The following is a 19,299-nucleotide window of genomic DNA, read 5'->3' as shown; positions in this document are numbered from 1 at the left end:
GGCTGTTAATAGAGTGCTGTACTGTTTTTATTTCTGGACTTTTAAAGAGATATGATTTAAGACCAAAGAATCCAGTTCCAAATCCCAAATCCCATTTAAATTAAAAGTTCTACACCTGCTGTCAGAAGGACAATAGGGAAGGAGGTGTTCTGTCCCTCCTAAAAAGGAAGTCACTGAAACAGAGTAGCCACCAAAAAGGTTGTCTTCTGTGGAATCAAGAGAAAGGCCTTCTCTAAAGATCTCAAAGCCAGGCAGGCTCATAAGGGAAGATATCGTCTCATTACGTGGGTTTGTTGGAAAGTGAAGAGGAGGGAAGCCATATATAACAGCCTGAGCAACTTAGGGAAATGTTAAGATAACTGTAACAAAAGGAAGGCAGGATAATAAATAAATAATACCTTGTACCATTTATGAATGAACCAGAGTTTGATATGTCACGACACCCCTTAATGTAGTACACGTTTTTGTAGATCAGATGGGCTCTAGTCTTTAAATATATAAGCACCAGTAAGTATTTTTAAAATACTTTATTTTAAATGATCTCAAAATCTTTGTTGTATTTATTACAACGGAATAATACCGTTAACACTAACAGTAATACAGTAAGATCTTGAACCTATATGTTTCTTTCTCCCCAATTGCGCTCCTCAGTCCTGGCATTTCTGAGAACGTGGTTCAGGTTTTGCCCAAAGGATAGAGGAATCCCTTTCTCTGTGTGTGTGTGTCTCTCCAGCACTCACTCATTTTGTATTTGTCTGTTAATATTCAATAGAAGTTACATTAGGTCCATGACCAGCTAAATACTGAGTAAACATTTGGAACACATCATGCCGTGACTGAGCTCCTGGGATCCTGATAACACATGGAGTAACCTTGAGCGGTCCTATTAACAGCCACTGACTGCAGGATTTTCATTTCAGTACAGCCTCATTACAGCCTTATTATCAAGTGACATTATGAGATTAGAAAATAAATCTGGAGAGGCACAAGTGTAATAATAGTACTCTGATATTGTTTGAGGCAGATATTCATGCAATTAACCACTGAGAAAATCAATAGCTGCTCAGTTGCAATTGGTAGCTCTGGTGATTCTATGGCTTGGCAACCAACCTGCCCTCCTAGGAAGTTAGGAGCTGTTACAAATATAGAAGAGAGTGGAACGCAGACCGTTGGAAAAGAAGGATCTATCCTAACAAATCAAGTGGTTGGAATATCATGTATTGCATGAAGTTTGGAAAAGTTACTGTTTTGGACACTCATTCCAAGCCTCTCTCAGCCACCATCGTTACTGGCTGTATTTTTCTAGGGGATATTTGGAAATAGAGTCTAAGGGCCTTATTATACAAGAGAGATAAATTGCAATTACAGCAAAATAAAAGCAGGATTTTTCATAAGATGTCTGTTATTTCCGAGTGGGACAGTGCTGGAAAGTGTTTCTTTTACAAAAGGAAGTTGTTAATTTATTTTGTGTATGTGTGTGGTAGTAAAAGAAATAATAATAATAATAATAATAATAATAGTAATAACAACAACAACAACAATAATAATCTTTATTTATAGACCACCCTATCTCACCAAAGGGACTCAGAACGGTCTCCAACATGTACAGCAAACATTCAGTGTCGAAAAGGGAAAATAATTCAGAACACATTATATCAGGACAAATCATATTGAGACAATATAACAGCAACCTAACTTTAAACTTAATAACAGACAAAATAACCAACAATAAAAAATTAAATGACCTATACGAATATAACAATTAATGTAAATTTGACACTAAATAAAAGCAATCACGTTCCCAGGAGAACAACAGAGGAGGAATGATGCTGTTATCCTGCTGTAATTGCATTTTACCTACCTCATGTGATAAGCTCCTTTAAAATGTAACTTTTCCAAGCTCTGCTTTATGGAGATTAAGTCAAGTAGTTTAATTTTTTTTAGAAAAATAAAGATGCACTGCAGTGCTGGTGGTACACCTATATGCCTTTTGGAAGAAAAATGCTCCATAGTTTCATAGTTCATCCAAGAGATTTTACTGCATAACTAAAGGGCAAGATGGTAGCAATCTCCCCCATTTTATGTACAGGAGCAGACTGGATTGGCAATTTTTGGGATTGCATCCTCCACCCAATTTAAAGCTAGTTTAAGAGGGCTCAGGACAGACTGAAGCATACATTGTATTACCACCCAGAAAAGGGAGGTTTGAAAGAAATTAGCCCCTGGGAACCTTGTTCCCTCTTATACACAGGAAGCATTATCTCTGGTTTTTTTGTCTTTCCTTTGTAGCTGTGCAAAATGAACGTGATCGAATCAGTACCCGCAGATCTAGTTATGAAGACAGCAGCTTGCCTTCTATTAACGTTTTACTGCAAGCAGAAGTACTTTCCCAACAGGTACTTGCTTCTACGGTGTTTTCGGCTAATATCTGTAAAAGGAAACAGATCTCTTACACTGGAATCCTGTTCAGTGCACAACCAGGCTGGCAAAAGTGTACTTGTTAATTGCAATCAAACCCACCTCTTTTTATGGCAACCCTATGAATGAGAGATCTCCACATTGCCCTGTTATCAACAGCAACTTCCAGACTCAGGACTATAGTTTTCCTGATTCAATCTATCCACTTGTAATTTAGTCTTCCTCTTTTTCTGCTGTCTTCCTATCTTACCAAAGCATCATTGTCTACTGAGTCTTGTCTTCCCCTGATATATTCAAATAATGATAGTCTCAGCTTAGTTATCTTGTCTTCTAAGAGGAGTTGAGGTATAATTTGCTGTATGACACATTTATTTGTCTTTTAATGAAAAGGCACTAGGAAATTATTCAGTCTTTCTCATCCTTAGCAGATTTTTTTCTATGGAAAATATAGGCAAGGTGCAAACAAAAGATGGTATTATATTATCAAAGGTTTTCATGGCCGGAATCGCTGGGTTGCTGTTAATTTTTCTGCATCTGTGGCAAGTATTCTCAAAGGTCTGTCCAGAGGTCTAAACAAACTTCTGAGGATGCTTGCTACAGATGCAGACGAAATGTCAGGTAAGAATGCTACTGAAACATGGTCCTACAGCCTGAAAAACTCACAGCAGTCCAAAAGATGACATTATCTGATGCTTCTGTAAAAAAAAATTCATTGAACAATAACAGTAATGGCTGGTAGCACTCTATATGTAAGGGAGTGTAGTATTATGTTTACAGCAGAAAGCCTTTGCCTTCCAGATATTATGGCCTACAACTCCCATCGGCGTCTCCCGGCATGACCATTGGTGAGGAACTATGGGAATGATTTCTTTGTAGTACTTGGATAGCACTTTAACCACAATGGCTACTTTTAATAGAATCCTAAGATTTGTAGATTTGTAGTTTAGTGAGGCACCATTGCTCTCTGGCAGAGAATTCTATATACCCTTCTCTTAACTAATAACAACACACATCTAAATGTTAACTGCCCTACTCGAAAATATTGGCCACAATTTCACGTGATTAAATATAGAGTTCCACGTGCAAGACTCCACTGTGGTTCCCCTGTCACCACCTTCAGAAGTCACAATTGCCTCCTCCCTGACATTGTGTTGCTTTTGGAGAGCTGGGTAGCATGGGGTAAGAGAAGGATCTGGCTATGTTCCAGTAGTCAGGTGCAGAACAAGAACGTCTGTAACAAAATCAATTTCTGTCTTCTGGAGATAGGAGCATTTGATGTCATTGGCTTGCATATTCATATGCTCCTCTAAACTCACAGCAACCCAGCTTCTCTAATCATCTCCATAGTCTGCCAGCAATGGAATAGTGGCGGAGGGAGGAAGCTACCACAGATTCGAGGGACTCTGTTTATTGTAAAATACGGAAACCTGTACAATAACCAAAAATAAAGATACAGATATAAGGTCTGGGATGATGTAAAGTGATAATGAGAAAGGTCTGTTATAACTGGTATGTAGTAACCATTTCACACATATCCTCAACGTTGGATTCTATTTTCATTTCATGAGGAACTTGCACATGTAACATTACCCTTAGTACCCTGAGAATATAGATAGTTTAAGAAGACATAGTTCATAGAATCATCAAGTTGGTTCAACTCCCTGCTCAATGCAAGATTTCCAGCTAGAGCAGTGGTTCCCAACCTTTAGCCCTCCAGATGTTTTGAATTTCAGCTCCCACAGTTCCTAACAGCTGGTAAACTGGCTAGGATTTCTGGGAGTTGAAGTCCAAAACATCTGGAGGTCCAAAGGTTGGGAACCACTAAGCTAGAGCATCCCAGCAGGTAGTTTTCCAGACTCTTTTGAAGATGTCCCCTAAAGGAGACCCCACCCACTCTCTAAGTAATTGGTTCCACTGCTGAACCTCTGTCAAGAAGTTCATTCTAATAAAAAAAAAATCTACCCTACTGTAACTTGAAATCATTAGACCTAGTTCTACCGTATGAGTCGGAAGAGGAAAAGCCTACATTCTTTTCTTTTTGGCAACACTTGATATATTTACAGAGTATGATTATATCACCCCTTGACCTTCTCTTCACTGAGCTGAACATGCCCAGCTCTTGCAGCTTCTCTCAACTGAAGTGTTCTTAGATCACTAGTGTTCCCATATCAAAAATCCCAGAGTCTAACATGCCCAGTTCTCATGACAGGGATAGGGAATCTCAGGCAGAGTGTGCTGCCTTGAAAGAATGTGTGCATGTTAAGCTTTGGAATTATTTTTAATTTGAATTTCATTCTCTGTTCAACTGTAATTAATAACTGCATGTTTAATGACTTCACCAGGGGATTTCCCCTAGGATATTACTAGGAGTCATGGCTAAGCAGTAGGTTTTGACCCTGCCTGGGATATTCTTGACCTGGTTACCCTACTAATCACAAAATGATTATACATTCATTTATATTTTAGTATTTGCATTTGATTTGATGGAGCCATAGAGAAAAAGCCCCTGGTGACGCAGCGAATTAAACCACTGAGCTGCTGAACTTGCTGACCAAAAGGTCAGTGGTTCAAATCCGGGGAGTGAGGTGAGCTCCCACTGTTAGCCCCAGCTTCTACCAACCTAGCAATTCAAAAACATGCAAATGTGAGTAGATCAATAGGTACTGCTCTGGCAGGAAGGTATCGGCACTCCATGCAGTCATGCCAGCCACATGACCTTGGAGGTATCTATGGACAACGTTGGCTCTTTGGCTTAGAAATGAAGGTGAGCACCAACCCCTAGCGTCGGACATGACTAGACTTAATGTCAGGGGGAAAACTTTACCTTTACTTAGCCATAGGGAGATCAAGATAAACAAAACAAACAAATGTTAATCTTATTTATGGAAATGCAGTCATTTCATAGCCAATGAGGCTAATAAATTATAACAGAGAGGAGAAGGGGTCTCTTTAAACCTGACACATTTTTAAAAGCAGCATTTGGTGGACAATTGATTCACACTTGGTAAGAGGTTGAGATTCCTTGAGATTTCACATTAGGTGTAAGAAGAGATGTATCAAAATTTCATATGCTGTGACTATGATTATGATTTGTTGTCCATTGCACAGCTTCTTTACCTCTGTACCTCTAGTAAGCTAAATGAAACTTCTCTTTATTATTGTTGCAGATATCATCACCAATGTCAGTGATCACTGGGGATATCAGAGGAAAGAAAATTGCAAATATTGCAGACGTGTGTGAGTCCATGAAGCAGCAGTTGTTGGTGCTGGTGGAGTGGGCCAAGTACATCCCAGCCTTCTGTGAGCTTCCTCTAGATGATCAGGTGAGCCAGTTTTTAAAGAACATTTTAATGTGTAAGATCTATTGTGTCTTCCCTACTCAATTTCTTTAAAAGCTAGTTTAAGAACTTCCTAACAGTGAGAGCTGTTCGGCACTGGAACTCTGCCCCAGGGTGTGGTTGAGGCTCTTTCTTTGGAGACTTTTAAGCAGAGGCTGGATGGCCATCTGTCAGGGGTGCTTTGAATGTCATTTTCCCACTTCTTGGCAAGGAGTTGGACTGGATGGCCCATGAGGTCTCTTCCAACTCTATGATTCTATGATTTTAAAAAAAATATTTCTGTTCAACACCTTCATTCAAAATGATAGCTTTCAAAGCTATATAAAATTTTGGTGACCACTTTAACATTAAAATTGCAGTGTCAGAACTGAACATCTTCAAACACAAAACTGGGCAAAATATTGTTACTAGATCTCAAGGCCTTAAGTCTCCACTTTTCATGTGTCATCTCCAAGCAGGACATTTTTTGGGGAGGGTGGAGGGGATGAGGGGGCTCAGTTGTGGGGAAAGACTCAATTTCAGGAAAAGATTGAGGTACAAATCTCCAGCTCAGATAGGACACCAGCATCTTGGTACAGTTTTCAAGGCTTCATTCATTTGTTACTGCAACTTGCAGACAGTCCAGCAGGTCTCTACATTTACTTAGGTTACATCTAAACTGTAGAAATAAATAATGCAATTTGTCCTCACTTTAACTGCCATGGCTGAATGCTGTGGTAGCTGTCATTTTACATAAAAAAGGTATTTAGCCTTCTCTGCCAAAGATTGCTAATACCTCACCATGGCAGTTGAAGTGATGTCAAACTTTATTAAATCTATAGGTTGGATGCACCCACATCCTGCTTCCCCCTTCCCTGTCAGCTGTTGCAGCTTCAGGGCTCACCTTCTGCTTTGTATTGACTTTTTCTAGATAGAAGCAAAATGCCAGATTTAAAGTTCCTTACCCTGTCTTCCTAAGTAAAAAAGAATAACCTCCCCACTTCATCTTTAGCAAAGATTTCTCTCTTATTTTCCAAACAGAAAAGTATGTTCTTTACGTGGGTGTCTGAATGACAATGTTTGAGCAACTGTGTTTGGGACTTAAAGCTTATGACTTAATGACATCACCAAGGGTCATACCTAGGTCTCGGGTTTTAGCCCAGAAACCTCAGGGTCCGGGATGATTCTGACATGACAATCTTAAAAGCTCTTGAACCAGCTAAAGATTGATAATCAGTTAAGTAGGGCACTTTGAAATCAAAATTTAGTTCAGACACGGGCTGCCTCTGCTTTGTGTTGTTTTGCTGAGACTAAAAGCTATGGGAAACAGTTCTCTCTCCCTTCCCTTCAGCAATTTCATTGCAAGATATTTCTCCATGTTTGTTCAGTGCATACAGATTGGCCCATCCCTGTAAAAGACACCCTTCCCCAAATCCTTTGGTTAATGTTTAGTGGTTGTTTGCTACATAGCTGTAGCCCCAGTCGGACATTAAGAAGCATCCGTGACACGCTGTGTCTTAAGCGTTAACCTTTGTGTCGACAGATTTTTTAAAAAAAAATAGAAATGGGACAGGAGAATCAGTCAGAACATTCTTGAAGATTACTGAAGGGTATAAAGTGATACAATGCAATAATTAACAAAAGAACAAGCAGATAACCCTTTTTATAAATTAAAAAAAACCTCAGGTTTCTCAGCACAGGAAGATGTTCATCTTCATCGGAGGTTTTTTTTTTCATTTATTTATTTATTTCCAGCATTTATACCCAGCCCTTCTCATCCGGGGTGATGCTAGAGCTATGAAGAGTAGCCAATCAGGTAGATGTTTGTGTGAAACTATGGCTCTCACAGTGTCCAAACACTGCTGTATAAAGAAGCGGCTGTGACTATACTTGTTTATCACATTGTACTCAATTTGCCCCTGTGTATGTGAACAAGAGAGCCTTAATACAATCCTCGGTTGATGCCGCTTCTTCCTTCCTTGGCCTATTATGGAAAACAGATCAAGCCCTACCATTAAACACAGTGAGGCAGTCTTGAGTGACAGATTGTGTGGAGTGGGTAGTGATGGCAAGATATTGGGGAATAGGACTATGTGTCGTCTCATGGCCCATGCTGTTCTCTCAGATGTGGCAGAAGACCTTATTCCATCACCAAGTCTTGGGGGGAAAAAGATTAAGCTGCCAGTATCTCTATATGGGACGGAAGGAGGGACATATTTTGGGCCCTATAACATTAGAGTGCTAAGATTCAATTTTAACTGCCATGGTTCGATCCTGTTTCACTCCTTCTATTAATTTAGTCCTCCTAAGAGGTAGTAGGTTGCGCTACTTTTTCAGTGTTTCCCTTATGTTGGTACGTGAGTGTTCTTTCATCTTACTTTTTACAGCCCTTTCCATCATCACTGGCTTTTATTTCTTCAGGTGGCTTTGCTCCGGGCTCATGCTGGAGAACACCTACTACTGGGAGCAGCCAAGCGGTCAATGGTGTTCAAGGACATCCTACTCCTAGGTAAACAGCTTTATTTACCATGATACTTCTGTGTCTTCCCATTAGAAATGCTGCAACCAAGGAAGGAAATGACATTGTAGGATCCTTCCACACAGCCATATAACCCAGAATATCAAGGCAGAATAATCCACAATATCTGCTTTGAACTGGGTTAGCTGAGTCCACATTGCTATATATCCCAGTTCAAAGCAGATATTGTGAGATTTTATCCAGCTGTGTGGAAGGCGCCATAGTTAGTCATATTTCTTACAGGGCGGTCCTATACATCAGCCTGCCTCAACCTGCCACTCACTCTCTCTCTCTCTGTGTTGGACTATATCTCCCATTATACCCAACCAGCATGACTAGTATATGAGAACAGTCCAAATCAGCCCCCACCCCAAATTTGGAGGCTTCAGGTTGGATCTTTAATGCTCTTTAAGGCAACTAAAGAGCATTAAAGATGTTAAATAAAATTTAATTTCCCTGCAGGAAATGACCACATAATCCCTCGTAACTGTCCAGAGTTGCTGGAGATCAGCCGTGTGGCCGTGCGGATCTTGGATGAACTAGTGTTGACGTTCCAAGAGCTTCAGATCGATGATAATGAATATGCTTGTTTAAAAGCCATCATCTTCTTTGATCCAGGTAGACACTGTTCTTCTTTTCAGCAACTATGAAAGCTATCCAGGGTTTTTTTTCTGGAATTGATTAAAAGTGAACTTAAAGCAAAGGTCGTACACATTCATCAGAACTTAGGGAAGTAACCTTTTTTTGGATAAACACTCTAAGCATATTCTATAAACTCATGAAAAAATTAGGAACATAAGAAACATTAACAAAGCAGTTGAGATGGGGATAGTCAAGGTGCAGGAGAGAAATGCTGGATTGCTCTTATTCTAAGAGACCACTCAGCCATGGAAATCTACAGAGTGACCTTAGGTAAGTTACATACTCACAGCCTAAGAGGATGTGAATTGTAAAACTCCTCTGAATAAATCTCACCATGTAAAGCCTGTGAGATGTTCACCATTAATCAATGTCAACTTGAAGGCACATAACAGCAGTATTCAGAGGGCAGTTATCATTAATGTATATGCTTGTTAGGACATAAATATGATCTAAAAATACATAGGTTGACAGCAGAAAAAAAATAAGACTACAAAAGCTAGCTTAATTGATGACATTTTTGTTTATAGTTTAATCTGCACTGTATGTAAGCCAAACTGAATCTGCTTGTTGAGAGAAAGGTGGGATATAAAGGAATAAAATGAACGAATGAGTACCGGTAATTTGGAATAAGTAAAATAAAAGAAACACATTGGCCAAAAACCAGTTGGTTGCTTATGCTAGAGTAAAACTTTGAGTTATACCACTGTCAGTACTTTCCACTGCAGGAGGAGGTAAACTGTTCCTCCTTGTTCAACTCCTTCACTTCTGGGTGTGCAAGTGCAGCAGGAATCTTCTGGCTTCAGCTCTGTCTCCTTCCCCAGTTATTGATTGACCACACAAGTGTGCCCATGAGTTGTCTAGCACTCTTACACATCTGGAACTGAAGGAGTAGATATTCTCTTTAATGTCAAAGTATTCTGAACATTATACTGCCAGATCCTATCCAAACTGCTCTGAAACAAAGATGCAGACCCTGCTGTGATGGTTTGTTCTTGGGAAATAGCACAGCATGTAATTCCTTGCAAATTATTCCAGATGCTAAGGGCCTGAGTGACCCCATCAAGATCAAACGAATGAGGTATCAAGTTCAGGTCAGCCTGGAGGACTACATCAATGACCGGCAATACGATTCCAGGGGACGCTTTGGGGAGCTGCTTCTCCTTCTCCCCACTCTCCAGAGCATCACCTGGCAGATGATTGAGCAGATCCAGTTTGTCAAGCTCTTCGGCATGGCCAAGATTGACAACTTGCTGCAAGAAATGTTGCTGGGAGGTGAGCATTGCTTTGGGGCTCTTTAGAAAGTTTCTTTTCCACTGGGTGTTAGGATCCTTGACTGCAGACTGAGGGACAAGTGCAAGGCACCACATCAGCTCCACCTCCTACCAAGAAGAAATGAACATCTGGAGTTCATTTGGCTGCAGACTTTTGTTGTTCTTCCTTTCGAAGATATTGAGTTACTAGTTGACCTCCACATTTTTTTTAGAGAGCAGCAATTGTAATCATGTACATTGGGGCCTTGGTATCTGCTGAGGTTTGATTCCATGGATGCTCATATCCCATTATATACAGTGGTGTCCCTTATATAAAATGGTTTAGTTTTTTAGGGAGGAAAGGTTCAGAATATTTTCAAATCTTAATTGGATGAATTTGTGAATATAGACTCCACGGATAAGAAAGGACAAGTGCATGACAGAAGAATTATTGTCTGGTGATGAGTAATAATGCTTTTTCCATGCTCCCAGTAGTGATTCAGAGAGAGAGATGAGACTGAGATTCCTTTCACACTGCACAATTATCCTTTGGAATTCTGGTTTTTTTAGCTGTGTGAGGCATTTTTAATTATCTGCCAGAGAGTTACAGTGTTTTATCAAACTGCTTCAATCCAGGATTCCATAGAATATATCCATATCAGTTAAAGTATTACCAAAGTGTTATAATTGTGTGAAAGAGACCCAAGAGAACTTGATGTATCTAACTTAATAACTTCTTCTTCAGCAGAGAGACACTGTCAAATTGCCCCATTCCATCTATGATAGGGATCCAGTAGCTTTAACTCAATTATCATTTATATGCTAAATGTTCTGGAGAGACACCAGATGCAATAGGCACATTGCTGTGTCTGCCAATTAATAGATAACTGTTTTGATATCCTTCCCAGCCAAGGTGTACATTGGGGTGGGAATAATGTGGCTTTCCAGATATTATTGGATTACAAGTTGTGCTGTCCTACTTGGCTTTCCCTCCCTTGCTTATTTCCTGGTTGCTGTTCTTGGGAGGAATGTTCCATTGGCTCCTGTTTTGGGGGTGGAGCTTGGGACTCCCCTTTAGGTTTGGATGAGATGGTTCAGCCTGGGAGCTAATCTCTAGAGGCTTTTTTCCCTCCAATTGCCATTCCAGAGAAAAACCTTAGAGATAGGTCTTAGAATTGGTCTGGGTTCTTTGACCTGGCAAATTCAAACAGGCAACATAAATCACGTACTTACCTTACAGTTTACCTCATAGCCTTGTACTTACCTTACAGTTTACCTCATAGCCTTGTACTTACCTATAGCTTAGATAGTGTACCTCATAGTAAAGTACTTACCATCATAGATAGTACTTACCATATAGTCATTATAGATAGTATTTACCTCATGTACTTACCTCCTATATAGCAAAGCTGGTACTTACCTCATAGCCTTATGTACTTACCTTATGTACTTACCTTATAGCTTATCACCTTATAGTTTACCTCAGAGTTATTATAGATAGTTCACTATAGCTGGTATTTATCACTAAAGTCATTATAGATAGTGCTTATCATAGCCTTGTACATACCCTATAGTCCTTACCTTATAGTTTCCTCATAGCTTGTGTGTTTATCCTTTATAGTCTCTATAGCTTTCATTCTCAATCAATATAGTTTTATTTCTGTATAATTTCAGTGATTTTACCTCATATTATTTCTAATACATTAAAAGGACTGTTTCCTGTTTTCAATAAACATATTTTTAGTTATCTTTAATCAGCTTCTAGAGTATTTACTTTGGGGTTTGAGGTATAATTATAAGGTAAACCGAAGCCGCTTGGGTAGCCAGACCTAGAGATAGCCATTTTCCCCCAGCGTGCCTCCTACACAGACTGGCTAAAATCCAAAGTCTTAATTTTGTCCAATACTCCATACCCAATATTGATTTGCAGAATATTACTTGTGTATGGGCAGTGAGAATGTGGAACCCACTGTAACTCTTTATTATTTTCCTCCAGAAGATGAATGAGTTACTTCTTTTGGACTATATTTCCTAGAATCCCTAGGCAACATGACCAATGTAGTTGAAAGGCATGACTTATCTAAGCTCTTTACCCCTCTCCTCTAAGATTCGAGGCCAGCCCATATTGGAGTGAGCACCCGGCCATTAAGAAAATAGCCCCTGCTCGTTGTTGACCTAAGCAACCGAAAGATAGTTGCATCTATCAAGTAGGAATTTAGGTACCGCTTTGCGGGGAGGCTAATTTAACTAATTTATGACACCATAAAAATCATCCAGCTGCCGTTTGGAATGAGGAAGTATCCATCAAGATGTCACAGTGGATGATAAAGCAGCTGTTCCCTCTGTGGCCGGAATCGAGTATCCCCTCAGGAAACTGGAAGCTGGAGAATGTTAAATTGCCTCTGCGTCTCTCTCTTTGTTCATATGGCATTGAATGTTTGCCATGTATGTGTACATTGTGATCCATCCTGAGTCCCCTTTGGGGTGAGAAGGGCAGAATATAAATACTGTCCCTTCTAACACTAATATCATTTCAGACTGCACATCACTTTGTGTACTGAACATTGGACAAGATTTAGAATAATATCTACCTATTTATATCATTTTAGGATCATCAAATGATACACCTCATACTCATCACCATGCTCTGCACCCTCACCTGATCCAGGAGAACCTGGGGACTAATGTCATAGTGGCCAACACAATGTCTGCTCAGATCCACAATGGGCAGTTGTGTGAGTATTCCCATCCAAGAAATCTAGTACTTTAGGAATGGCACATGTATTTTGAATTTGTGGGTGACTGAGCACACTCATGCTGTCACCAAGTTAAAACATAACAGTCTTTTGGAGTCTAACAATTTTGTACAAATCTGTACAGGCAACATGCTTTGAAACTGTTATTGATCATACTTGTGCAATACCTTACCTAGTAACATAGTCTTTTCTCCTGCACAGCTACTCCTGAAACTCCACAACCTTCCCCACCAGCTGGCTCTGGAGTTGAACAATACAAACTGCTTCCTGGGGCCATTGCAACCGTAGCCAAACAGCCCACTTCAATCCCTCAAACCACCATCACAAAGCAAGAGGTCATCTAGCATCCACTGGAATTAATACTCTCTGTGTTACAATGGCCATTTTTGCAGGGGGCAATGAAGAAAAGCCCCTCCTCATTTTGACCGTGCTGGAGGTAGAGTATTGATGGAAATATATATGGGGGCAGAAGCTTCTCCAGGTATAGCAGTGGAGAACCTGAGTGCTGTGGAACATACAGACAAGCTGCACTGGAAGCCTTATTTTTCCTTTTTAGATCCAGATCCCAGACTTCTGTTCTGCAAACGCCTTTTTTCAAAAATTGCACTGACTCACTTGTTTCTTCACTGCCAGAGTTACCTGTTGTTTTGATGTTGTATTTGCAAATCTGACTTTTGAAGACAAAGCTGAAAGGTATCTGAATGAAAAGGACACACTTTGGTTGGATCAGCTCAAAATATCCCAAAATTCTTGTGTGACATAATTGAATTGCATGTTCCTGAATGGACACAATTCTGATAGAGAAAAATGCAGAGAATTTGGACCAGCTGCTGTTGAAGCACAGCCTTTTTACTGCCTCCTCCGCTGCCTTGGAACACTTCCAGACGTGAAGGCTAGGCCTATATGCTTCCACTGAAATTCAGCAACAAAGAAAAGACCATTCAGAGGCAAACCTATGTTCTCTTCCAGTTCTCGTATGATGATGCTCTACTTATATTCTGTTTAATGATGTCTGTTTGAACAAAGAGTTTTCTTGCTGGATCAAATCAAAACCCATCCATCCAACATTCTCTTCCTCCAACAGTGACTAACCAAATAGGTCTCTGGGAAGACTACAGGCAGGAGATGGAATTGTCCATCTTTGCCTGGTTAACCTCATTATCTGGCAAGCAGTTGCATTGCCTTTGCTCATGGAGATACCATAGCTAATTGCCATTGTTGCTTCACCTGTCTTTCATGAATTTGTTGAATGGTTTTGGTACCATAAAGTTTGCCTAGCTGGAAGAGCACTAAGTCTATCCCTTTGACAGGCTTGCCTCTCTGGCGATGTGCTGCACTTAAGCTGATTTGGGGACTTTCTTCTTCCACCTCCACCCAAGACAAAATGTCTTGACTCAATATAATTTGATGGTGGTAGAACAATATGCTTCACTGAATATCTTGATGAAGTAACTCGGTGCCAGACCCATCTGTTTCTCATCCTTATTCCCAATTATTCCAGGTGCTACTATATTGAGTGTTACAGAGAACAAATGAGGGGACGATACTGGTGTGGAAAAGGTTGCAGTTATTAGACTAATGTCAACAAATCAAGCTCAGGCCTCACTGCTGTCAAAAGGATCCCCAAAGCAATCCTTGCATGATTCAGTTGTACTCTTTATCGGAAGTCATGTTGACTCACATCATGTTAAGAAAATATTTCCTGAAAACAGCTGAGAGTGGAAAGATTGAGGACATGCATGTTAGGTTCATAACTGCAATGCCATGATCATGTCCTCTGATTTATCAGAGATGGTCCTAACTATGTAATTCCACTTTTTAAGCTACTTTTTAAAGATTCCAGTTCCTCTGTTCTCCTTCACATTCTCCCTATGTGCCTATCTTATTTCAATTACTGCAAATTGAGTTCAAAGTAAAAAAAAACTTTAAATTCAATAAACTCTGCAGGAGGAAGATGGGGGTGCCATCTTGCTCTTCCTAGTTGGCTCAGGCGCATCTCCTAGTTTCTTTCTTTCTCATATTTTTTTGCCCCTTGACCACATCTGATGTTGTTTAGAATTCTTTGCCCCAGTTTTCATCTGTGAAATGTTGTCGGGTATGCATTCTCAGCAATAACAAGGACAGAGGGCAACTTTCATCACAGGTGTCATTCTCTGCACATGGTCTGTGAATCAGATATATAGCCTTCTTGGATGAATGGGCCTTCCTAGTGAAGACATTTGTCCTTAACATGAAGATCAACCAGAATGACATCTCAGAGGCAGAATTAGCATGCTTTTCCTCATGCTTCCCCCTGTGTGTTGGGGAATATTAACATCTTTGTTATTCTCCCTTAACATGCCTTGATTTCACATCAAGTTCTGATTTATTTGACACATGAAAGGGATAGATCAGATACTGAAGCTGAAAGAGATTTGAAACCCACTCAAGAGATCAGAATGCCGTACAACCCTTTGTTGTTCTGATGATCAGGGTCTCTTGATTTGCTTTTTTTTTTGTCCTGGGATAAGAGATCACACAACAATAGTCAAATTGTTCTCTCTGATGAGTAAGATTTGTGGAGCAACATAGGCTGAATTCACCAGATGATTTTAAGATCCAAGATGCACCACAAGGTGACTTTTCCCCTCAGCACTTACTAGATGACACTATACTAAATATTCTGAACCAAATAATTTACCAGATCTAAGCAGAGTTGAGCTCACAGTTCCTTCCATATACAAAAATCCACTTCTGGTTTCCATAAACTTTCTTCATTTCAGTAGCATAATCAGGATAACCCAAGAAACATTTGTCGTTTCTATTGCAAAACAATTAGGATACAGAAATACTTTGTCTGCCAATTAACCCAATATGCCTTCCATGTACCTTGTTCTAGAGTACACACTAAGATCAAACTGAGTTGCTGATCAGGACATATTGTACCAGTCACCTTTGGTGAACTGACATACAATCACTATTACTTTAAAGAAGTAATTATTTAGAATAAAAGAATGCTGATCCCAAGAATGTGCCTGAATTTACACTACACTGTTACAGTGATTTGATACCACCTTTGCTGTCATGGAATCCTGGGATTTATGGCTTGGTGAGACATGGAGAATTCTCTGCTAAATATTTCTCATGCTGTCCCCTGAATTCAGCAATTTGTCTCAAGTACCAGAAATGAAAGGAGCTCACAGTCCTAAACAAAAAGCTGTTCTTGTTTACTTTACATTTTCTTCATTTCTGCAGGAAAATTCAAAGACTAGATTGGGGGAGAGGGGGAGTCACCGTTAGTGCTAATCATTTGGATGTCATAAATACTACAAATTACTCAGAGCTCTACACAAGAAAGATCACAACAGACTCTAACACTCCCTAGATGTGCTAAATGGTGGAAATGTAGTACAAGCTGAGAATTCCTTATGCAGAATTGTGAAACCTCCAATCTTCCACAATCCAAAATTGTCCACATGGGTAGCTGAGCTAGTGATGCCTTTGCTTTCTGACAGTTCAGTGATGCACACAAAACTGTCAGTGTATACCACTTTGTTTCATGCAGAAAAGTTATTTAAAATATTGTATAAAGATACCGCCAGGCTGTTTATATATGAAATATAAATTAAATTCATGTTTAGACTGGGTCCCATTTCCAAATATCTCATTATGCACAGACATCCCAAAATCCAGATACAGGTATTCCAAAGTTCTTCCCCAAAATTTGAAATCAAAAACATTTCTGGTCCCAAGCATTTCAAATAATGGATACTCAACCTATTCTAGTGATTTTGTAGATAATATATGTTACTTTCTAACTAATAAACAGGAACATTGATACTGAATCTGAGACAGATATTATTTCCCTCAACTACTAATAGTGAAGTATTTTAACAGAAGATGCCAGAGACTGAATTTGGAATCTTTGAAGACAGATTCTTGAACCAGCTAGAAAGACACACACACACGGATTCAAAGAATATGATAATAAACTAGTGACATCTCCCTCCATTTAGGACTAGACGACATGTAGAAATTGGTTCATCCTGACCCCAAACATAAATGCAACAGTGTTTTCCCCTTGCAGGAATATCAATGACAGCTAACATTATCACTGCCAAAAAGTCCTCATGCCATTCTTGATGGAGCAACCAACCTGCTGGTACCAGTCAAGTCCATCTCACTGCAGCTATTTAGGATGTAGTCCATTTCATATCAGATGCAAAAAATGAACACCTGCTGGTAGACTGTGAGTGTCAACATATTGTATTGTTTGCCAAACATGACTGTGTTATGCTATATAATTTATTACAATAATGGGTTGAATAATTTTACCCTAAATTATTTTGTAAGTCATATTGATTACATCTAATCACAAAATGCAATGTGAATAATGTAAATTGCAGGAGGGCTTCTCCAACTGCATCAACATTTTCTGTGACTAGGGATAGTTTGGAAGAAGGTATTTTGGCAAGTAGATGTTAACTACACACGAAAAGTCTCCCATTAAGGTACATTAATTTCTGTTGACAACTGCCTTCCAATGGAAACAGAGCTGTATTGCTTTATTAGTGTTTTAAAGAAAACAATAAACACAAAAATATTTTCTAACCTTTCACAGATGGTGTTGTTTCTAATGTAAAAGCAGTAAACCAACTCAGATCAGTCCGTGTTAAAAGTAGGGATCTGTAATTTTGTATGTTGCACACACTCAGACTGTGAGCCACTATAACGAGATGAAACGTGTTGGATTAAACTGGGGAGATTAAAGCTATGTTTACACACACACACACACACTGGAAGCTGGTTGCTGCAATAACAGTGAGACAGTGAATCTGTTTCTGGTTTTAGTTTGAGTTAAATAACCTGTCTTAAATACAGCACCTTAAATGACTTCTTTAAAGTTTAAACTACAACCCAGAACATTCACCGTCCCAATGAAATCACGGTCTGCTCTGCATACATCCAAGACTCAGATAAAAAAAGCCATAAAATTCAAAAGAGAGGGTTTGTTATTTCAAAAATAAGTACACAAAATTGTTGTTAGATACCTTTGTATATTAGAAAGGTGCTCTCCATTAATCAAGATGCAGACTTAATATTTTCATAAAAGTATTGGAGCCCCCGATGGTGCAGCAGGTTAAACTGCTGAGCTGCTGAACTTGCTGACTGAAAGGTTGCCAGTTCAAATCTGGGGAGCGGAGTGAGCTCCTGCTATTAGCCCCAGCCTCTGCCAACTTAGCAGTTTGAAAACATGCAAATGTGGGTAGATCAACAAGCCACAGGAGCCAGGTGACTCTAGAAGTTGTCTCCAAAAAAAAATTTACACTGTGTTGTTGAAGTGTCAAAAAGACAGCCATAATGAATATCTTCTCTGAGGCTTATATTATGCTGACTGGATCGAGACTACGGTATATGCTCTGGCCCCTAAGTGCGCTTAAAGGGATAAGCAGGTTTGGGTCAGTTCCTGAATGAGATCACCTGGAAATCCATTTCAACTCCTTGGAAGAAAGGGGGATATGAATGTAATGCATCCTATTCTTTTACAAGGACTTTTCTGCTCACAAAGCAGAAATGAGAATCTTTCCTTTGGAAATGCTGATCCAAGCCAAGTAGGTTTTCTATCTCTTCTAATCCTCTGCTGAGCTCTCGGGGTAAATGGGTGACGCCAAAGGCAGGATAGAGCCACCGAAGCACAAAAGAAAGATAAAGTGAAAGTTAATTTGTTACTGGTTGTAAAAGTGAAGAAATACGCTGAAGATTAGGAAACGTTGTCAACAGTTTTTCCCCTTCTCTGATCATGAGACTTTTGTGTGTCAGCCAGACATGCCAAGACATGTGCAGGAGTGATAGAGATGCAGCAAATGGGCACAGGGAGTGAGTGAGATGGGAAATGGACTAAGTATCCCTAAGTTACTGTTCAGCATGGCCCTATAAGCTAAATTCACACACCTATGATCACAACCCAGAAGGGTGTAGTGGTCTGAATGTTGGTCTAGGCTTCAGGAGACTGGGGCTCAAATCTCTGCTCAGCCATGGAAACCCATTGGGTGACCTTAACCAAGTCAAACTCTATCAGCCTAAGAGAAAGGCAATGATAAACCTCCTCTGAGGAAATCTTGCCAAGAAAACCCTAGGATGGGGTCACCATAAGTTGGAGTCAACCTGAAGGCACATAAAAACAATGGTGTCTGATAAGCAAGAGTTGGTGCTCTATTACTGTCTGTGCACTTGGATTTTCTGTTGAACTAGATTCTGTTTTTGGACTCCAGTTCCCAGAATCCCCCTGTCAGCATGGGTAGTGGCGGGAGCTGTTTTGACCCACCTTTGGGAACTACCTGTTCTTTATTGATTGGTTTGCATTCCAACTTTTCCCAATAATGGGACTTACCGTGGCTTTCAAATTTACAAGTAGCGCA

The 19,299-nt window shown here is 39.8% G+C and overlaps 1 protein-coding gene across 2 annotated transcripts in view; it reads left to right on the top strand.

Moving 5' to 3' along the window:
- Positions 1 to 17,498, top strand: part of hnf4a (hepatocyte nuclear factor 4 alpha) — a 67,789-nt gene extending 50,291 nt beyond the window's left edge. For both annotated transcript variants that reach the window (XM_062978893.1, XM_003220607.4), the window contains exons 4-10: positions 2,290 to 2,396; positions 5,586 to 5,741; positions 8,157 to 8,244; positions 8,716 to 8,871; positions 9,931 to 10,167; positions 12,755 to 12,880; positions 13,103 to 17,498. In XM_062978893.1, coding sequence (XP_062834963.1) covers positions 2,290 to 2,396; positions 5,586 to 5,741; positions 8,157 to 8,244; positions 8,716 to 8,871; positions 9,931 to 10,167; positions 12,755 to 12,880; positions 13,103 to 13,245 — 1,013 coding nt within the window. In that variant the 3' untranslated portion in view covers positions 13,246 to 17,498. The remainder of the gene's footprint in view (positions 1 to 2,289; positions 2,397 to 5,585; positions 5,742 to 8,156; positions 8,245 to 8,715; positions 8,872 to 9,930; positions 10,168 to 12,754; positions 12,881 to 13,102) is intronic.
- Positions 17,499 to 19,299: the final 1,801 nt, after the last annotated feature.

The sequence above is a fragment of the Anolis carolinensis genome, chromosome 4, assembly GCF_035594765.1.
Source record: "Anolis carolinensis isolate JA03-04 chromosome 4, rAnoCar3.1.pri, whole genome shotgun sequence".
NCBI classification, from domain to species: Eukaryota; Metazoa; Chordata; class Lepidosauria; order Squamata; family Dactyloidae; genus Anolis; species Anolis carolinensis.
This window is presented reverse-complemented; position numbering and strand designations above follow the sequence as displayed.